The sequence below is a fragment of the Sus scrofa genome, chromosome 4 (assembly GCF_000003025.6).
Source record: "Sus scrofa isolate TJ Tabasco breed Duroc chromosome 4, Sscrofa11.1, whole genome shotgun sequence".
In the NCBI taxonomy this organism is placed as follows: Eukaryota; Metazoa; Chordata; class Mammalia; order Artiodactyla; family Suidae; genus Sus; species Sus scrofa.
The window spans coordinates 93,492,872-93,500,140 of record NC_010446.5 but is presented as its reverse complement, the minus strand read 5'-3'; the positions used below and the strand labels follow the sequence as shown (position 1 = coordinate 93,500,140).

Genomic DNA, 7,269 nt, shown 5'->3' with positions numbered 1-7,269 from the left:
CTACGCCACAGCCACTGCAACACCAAATCCCAGCAGCATCTCTGCTCTTTGCTCCAGCTTGTGGCAACTCTGGATTCTTAACCCACTGAGTGAGGCCAGGGATCAAGCCCACATCCTTAGGGAGACAACATCAGGTCCTTAACCCACCAAGCTACAACGGGAACTCCAAGAATGTATCTCTTGGGTTTTTTTTTTATTTATTTACTTGTCTTTTGTCTTTTTTAGGGCTGGACCCATGGCCTATGGAGGTTCCCAAGCTAGGGATCTAATCCAAGTTGTTGCTGCTGGCCTATGTCAGAGCCACAGCAACGCCAGATCCGAGCTGCGTCTGTAACCTACACCACAGCTCACGGCAATGTAGGACCCTTAACCCACTGAGCCAGGCCAGGGATCAAACCTGGAACCTCATGGGTCCTAGTTGGATTTGTTTCTGCTGCACTATGACAGGAACTCCTTTTTTGTTTTGTTTTAAATTGAAATAAAATAATCCATTCCTGGCCATGTCAGATAAGAGGGCTTTGAATTATTTCACGATGAGATTTTGAGAATTCATCAAAATATTTGTAGAGGACCACCTATGTTCCAGGCATAGAACTATGTGCTGGGGACACAGCTGTTAATCTTCCTTATCTAAATGGAGGTTATTATCATTCAAGATGTTCTGATTAGGATGCAGGTTCACTAACTGTTACAAAAGCCAATATAACTGCCTTTATTTTTTTTATTTTTATTTATTTATTTTTGTCTTTTTGCCATTTCTTGGGCCGCTCCCATGGCATATGGAGGTTCCCAAGCTAGGGGTCCAATCAGAGCTGCGGCCGCCAGCCTACACCAGAGCCACAGCAACGCAGGATCCGAGCTGCATCTGCGACCTACACCACAGCTCACGGCAATGTCAGATCGTTAACCCACTGAGCAAGGGCAGGGATCGAACCCGCAACCTCATGGTTCCCAGTCAGATTCGTTAACCACTGCACCACGATGGGAACTCCCTATTTTTTAGTTTTTTATTAAAAAAAATTTTTTTTTTGGCTTTTTAGGGCTGAACATGCAGCATATGGAAGTTCCCAGGGTAGGGGTCCAATAGAGCTGCAGCTGCCAGCCTATGCCACAGCCACAGCAACGCCAGATCCAAGCCACGTGTGCTACATACACAGCAGCTCATGGCAAAGCCGGATCCTTAACCCAAGGAACAAGGCCAGGAATCAAACCCATATCCTCATGGTTACTCTCGAACCACAAAGGGAACTCCCTAACAGTGCCTGGGGAACTCCCTAACAGTGCCTTTAAATAGAGAAGGAAGAAAGGAGAATGGATTTTGAGGAACAGATAGCATTGTCTGCCACACAAGAATACTGCCACTGGGTCAGACCAACCCAATATCAACCGTCACTGGCTCTACCATTTCATAGCTGTATTATCTTGGGAAAATCACTTGATTTCTCTCTGCTACTCAATTTCTCACCCATAACATGAGGATAAAAACACATCATTGGATTGACAGGATTAAATTAGATAATATATGTAAAAAGCAACTGGAACTCAGCAGGTGCTCTATCTATATGTTCTTCTGAAATTGGTTTTGAAGGCATTTCCCAAAGAAAACTCCAAAAGTCTGAAAGGTAGCAAGGTGGACTAGGTCTTGGGCACTGCTTTCCTGAGAACAGCCCTCATTTGGTTGTTTCATAAATTCTGGGTGTGTGGGGGGACTATGTTTTGTATTATTATTATTATCATTTTGTCTTTTTAGGGCCACACCCACAGCATATGGAGGTTCCCAGGTTAGGGTTCTAATTGGAGCTGTAGCCGCCTACACCACAGCCACAGCAACACCAGATCTGAGCCACATCTGCGACCTACACCACAGCTCACAGCAACGCCAGATCCTTAACCCACTGAAGGAGGCCAGGGATCGAACCGCAGCCTCATGGTTCCTGGTCAGATTAGTTTCTGCTGCACCACGGAACTTCTTGTGTCATTATTTTAAAGTTACATCTCATCAAAATGAAGTCAGCGGTTGACAACCCTTTAATGACATAGTTCTGCATCTGGTGAGGCATTTCAGTCTAGAATAATGCTTTAGACAGCAGACTCTAGGTCACGCTACTTGGATCCTAGCTCCACTGACAGCTGTCGCTGTATCATTGGACATGTCATTCAACATTTCTGAACCTCATCTGTAAAATGGGGATAAACCAGAGTTGTTGTGAAGATAAAATGAGATAATTCATGTCAGCACTTGGCACATATAAATATTTAAAATGTTCTATCAAAAAAACATGCTTCACATTGTATTTTAGAAATGAATCTTCAGAATCACCGATTTTATTTTCTCAAATAGGCCTGCAGGGGGTCTTGACTTGACTAATGCATAAAAGAAAAGCTACTTAGCTACTGGTGAAGTTATAAATCTAAGTTAATGAGGTCTTGGATAAGATTATCCAATTGTAGTATCAACTCTACATTTCAATTCAGATGAGTAAACTCAATTTCCAACCACAAACACAGTCGAACAAAAACAATTTTCCACTATAATCTCAGTCTGACAAATTCAATTTCCTACAACAAATATGTGAAACAAACACAGCTGGAGGTTTGTTTTACAAGGGTACATCCCATAGGTGATGATAAACCTCTTTTAATTAAAAAGGAGACTATCAGAGGAGTAGTTAAAGCAGGAGGGGTTCTTGCCTCTCTCTGAGAACTAAGCAGTAATACGATTCATTATACAGAAAAAAATAAACTAGCATAAAAACAGGACTTTCATTTCACCTGGATAATTATCTTTATCTTAGTGCCTTAATGGTAACTGGTTTGTTATTCCCTAAACTTCTCCCCTAACCAGGCAGGAGTGTTTGCATTTTTAAAAACTCTTGGGTTAGGAGTTCCTGTTGTGGCTCAGTGGTTAACGAATCCGATTAGGAATCATGAAGCTTGGAGTTCCCGTCGTGGCGCAGTGGTTAACGAATCCGACTAGGAACCATGAGGTTGCGGGTTCGGTCCCTGCCCTTGCTCAGTAGGTTAATGATCCGGCGTTGCCGTGAGCTGTGGTGTAGGTTGCAGACATGGCTCGGATACCGCGTTGCTGTGGCTCTGGCGTAGGCCGGTGGCTACAGCTCCGATTAGACCCCTAACCTGGGAACCTCCATATGCCGCGGGAGCGGCCCAAGAAATAGCAACAATAACAACAACAACAACAACAAAAAGACTAAAAGACCAAAAAAAAAAAAAAAAAAGGAATCATGAAGCTGCAGGTTCGATCCCTGGCCTTGCTCAGTGGGTTAAGGATCTGGCGTTGCTGTGAGCTGTGGTGTAGGTCGCAGACGGGGCTCAGATCTGGCGTTGGCTGTGGTGTAGGCCGGCGGCTACAGCTTCGATTAGACCCCTAGCCTGGGAACTTCCATATGCCGCGGGAGGGGCCCTAGAAAAGGCAAAAAAAAACAAAAAAACAAAACTCTTGGGTTAAAAGTTTAGTCTTCTCTGATTTTTTCTTGAAATATTACCGTGACCTGGCGTCTACAGTTTCAATTACATTTTTAACCATGGCATACTTGACTTAATTAAGGTTTATACTTTTCTATTTCCACAGCTTTTATCTCGATGAAGAAGGGTAAGTATTACGTATGATTAGGGAAGTAGAACGTGCTATCCTGGTAAACAGAGAAAGGGGAAGCTAAACTAGTGGGCATAAGGGTCCTAAGTCCCATGAAAAGCAGTGTAAATAAGAGCATTAATTTATTGAGCCCTGTGTACGAGGGGCGCTGTCGACGGCTTTGCATGGATTACCACCCCATGAAGTATGTACTCATATCCTCATTTTATAGGACACTGAAACCAGGAGAGCCAGGTTCACTCAGCTAGTCGGTGGTAGGACAAGAACCGGGGCTAACTGCTCTGCCATACAGCTTCCTGGAAAAGCTACAAAAATATGAAAAATTATTACCAAAGGGCGGTTGGGAGCAAAGCACTTCCGGTTATCTCTGAGGCAATACGTAAATGTTCCCGCGGAGGGCTTGGATCCAGACTGGAAGAGAAAGCGCACGGACACAGGCAGACACCCGCGGGGCGGGTGCGTAAGGCAACCAGCCGCGGAGGAGCGAGCGCGGCGGATCCCAGGACCGCTTTCGGCAGAAGCGCTTGCGGCCCCGGCCTCTCGGGGGCGGGGCAGAGTGCTGCGCAGGCGCCGGGCAGGCCGGGGCGGGCCGGAGGCGCGCGCCCTGCGAGCTGGATGTCTGGTCTGCGGGCGCTGCTCGGGCTCGGGCTGCTCGTTGCGGGCTCGCGCCTGCCGCGCGTCAGAGTCCAGGCCGGCGCCTGTCGCGCGCGACCCACCTGGTGGGGGCCGCAGCGGCTGATCTCGGGTGGCCGCGGGGACGTAGAAGGCATGGCGAGCTCAGCGGTGAAGTACCTCAGGTAGGCAAAGTTCCAGGGCGGGCGGGGGCACGCGGGGCGCAGGACCGGGGTGCAGGCCCTCCCTCCCGGGGGGCGGGACCTGGGGCGGCCGCGCTGCCGGCCCGGCGCAGCACCTGAGGGGCGGGACCTCAGGCTTTGCGCTTCCTCAGCCAGGAGGAGGCCCAGGCTGTGGACCAGGAGCTGTTTAACGAGTACCAGTTCAGCGTGGACCAACTAATGGAGCTGGCCGGGCTGAGCTGTGCTACAGCCATTGCCAAGGTCAGTGGCAAGTCATTGTGCAAGCCCCCTGGCCTAGGCACAGCGAAGTGGGAGGGACAGCCGGGCCAAGCCCGAGCTGTCGCTTCCCAAATGCCCCTCTGAATCCCCTTTGACTCTGCCTTCAGGCCTATCCTCCCACGTCCTTGTCCAGGAGCCCCCCTACTGTCCTAGTCATTTGTGGCCCCGGGAATAACGGAGGAGATGGCCTGGTCTGTGCTCGACACCTCAAACTCTTTGTGAGTATTCGCAGAAGGGCCGTGGGGAAAAGAGCATGAGGTTTCTAGGATCTGGACTTGAATTACAACCCTTTCCTTTCCTCATAGGGCTACCAACCAACCATCTATTACCCTAAAAGGCCTAACAAGCCACTCTTCACTGCGCTGGTAACCCAGTGCCAGAAAATGGACATCCCTTTCCTTGATGAAATGCCCTCAGAGGTAGGTGGCTCCAGTTCAGTGCTCTCTCCTCCTCAATAACCACTGCCTGTGTTCTCTTTCCTCACCTTCCCAAGCTGAGCTCACTTGCTATCTTCCTCTCTAGAGGATTAACTCTTAAGAGGGTAGGGATAGTGCCTGACACAGAAAGTGCCCAAAGTATGGTGGGGGTTTTTTTGTTTTTGTTTTTTTGCTTTTTAGGGCCACATCTGTGGCATATGGAGGTTCCTAGACAAGGGGTCAAATTGGACCTACAGCTGCCGGCCCACACCACAGCCATAGCCACGCCAGATCCAAGCCACATCTGCGACCTACACCACAGCTCAGGGCGACACTAGATCCTTAACCCACTGAGTGAGGCCAGGGATCGAACCTGCATCCCCATGGATCCTAGTCAGATTTCTTTCCCCTGCACCACAACGGGAACTCCCCCAAAGTATGCTCTTTGAATAGACGTGGTTAAAAGTCTTCTCCAAAAGGTGTGCTCCAGGAGTTCCCAGCACCACCTTCTGTAAAGCTTCCTTTCCCCTTTATCTCCTGGGTCACTCCTTTCACTCTGTAGCCAGTTCCTCTTCCCCTAGCAAGCAGTAAACACATTATCTGCCCCTCTTAGGAGCTGAAGTGCCTGCTTCATCCTAAACCCTTTCTTCAGATGCCTGGATTTAGGAGTGGGAAACTTTAGAACTTCTTTTTAAAATTTCTTAGCACATTTTATAGATGAAGAGACTGAGATGCAGAGAAGGAAAGTGGTTTGTTCAAAGGATCACAGCAGAGCTGAGACCAGAACCTGTCCTTCTTGACTCCCAGGCTTAGGTAACCCTGTGCTGTAGATCCCCCCAATGGCAGGCTGGCAGGCACTAAGAACAGAAATGGTGATGGGACTGAGCTTGGCTTCAATCAGTGATAGTTGCACTTAACTCTAAGCTTCAGAATGCCGTATGAATGAGAGAAAATTATGTTTGTGCCTCTGTGAATGATCTGTGGGTACAGAGGACAGCCCTCCCCTGTCAAGGGTTCTTTGTGCAGCTGCTGACTCTGACATCCTTTCCTTTTTTCCCGCTCTGCCACAGCCCACGCTGATCGATGAACTATATGAGCTGGTGGTGGATGCCATCTTTGGCTTCAGCTTCAAGGGTGAAGTTCGGGAGCCATTCCGCAGCATCCTGAGTGTCCTGAATGGACTCACTGTGCCCATTGCCAGCATCGACATTCCCTCAGGTGCTGGATCCAAGGAGGTGGGGGGGATGGGAACCCTGCCCTGGCTTGAGGTAGAGACCTAGGGGTTCTGATTCTTGACCCAAGGCTCAGACAAAGTCTAAAATGAGTCTAGAGGCACAGAACACAGGTTTATGGACCTCAAAGGAGGGCTGGAAACCAGAGTTCAGGAGTGCCTTTGACATGTTGACTGCAAGAGACCAGAACCCAGCCATGTAAGTTCCTCGGGGAGACCCAGGAGGCTTCCCGCTCCTTTGGGACTAGGGTAGAGCAAGGTTTGGAAAGGGACGAGACATCTGATCGCTTCTCTTCCTGAATACCACCTTCTTTTCAGGATGGGATGTAGAGAGAGGAAACTCTGGAGGGATCCAGCCGGACTTGCTCATCTCCCTGACAGCACCCAAAAAGTCTGCAGCCCAGTTTACTGGTCGCTACCACTACCTGGGGGGTCGTTTCGTGCCACCTGCTCTGGAAAAGAAGTACCAGCTGAACCTGCCACCCTATCCTGACACTGAGTGTGTCTACCGCCTGCAGTGAGGGAAGCAGGGCGGGCATTCTTCACAATAAAGACTTAGTGCCTCTGTGCCCCAGAACTGTGGCATCCTGGGAGCTCTTCTGACAATAAGGGTTAATGGAGAGCAGAAGCAGAGAGCAACAGTGGAGATGCAGTGCCATCTCTCTGGGGGACAGACCATGCAAGAGGGGTTGCTGTGGCATTTGGGGGCAATGAAAATTGGCTTTCAGATGATGAAAAAGGTCCCCAGTGAGCCGTGCTGTCCTTTACACATGCGTGGTTCTTATCTATTAGGGATGCAGACGGGGAGCTAGATGAGGTTCGCTGAACTTTCTCCTCCTGCTCAACAGTGTAGCAAGGCTACGGGAAGTCTGCAGAAGAGATTTCTGTAGAGGCCTGCAAGAAAACTGATTTGTATCCAGGACCTTCCCAGGTTAG

General features: G+C 49.1%; 2 protein-coding genes across 2 annotated transcripts in view; one reads left to right on the top strand and one right to left on the bottom strand.

Annotated features, from left to right (window-relative positions):
* IQGAP3 (IQ motif containing GTPase activating protein 3) overlaps window positions 1–4,142 on the bottom strand; it is a 60,917-nt gene extending 56,775 nt beyond the window's left edge. The window contains exon 1 of the mRNA XM_021089671.1: window positions 3,944–4,142. The gene's annotated coding sequence lies outside the window, so the exon portion shown is untranslated. The remainder of the gene's footprint in view (window positions 1–3,943) is intronic.
* NAXE (NAD(P)HX epimerase) lies at window positions 4,229–6,907 on the top strand. The gene is given in 6 exon segments (NM_001078664.1): window positions 4,229–4,410; window positions 4,560–4,668; window positions 4,794–4,904; window positions 4,992–5,105; window positions 6,173–6,320; window positions 6,652–6,907. Coding segments are annotated over 6 exon segments (867 nt in total). The 3' UTR covers window positions 6,855–6,907.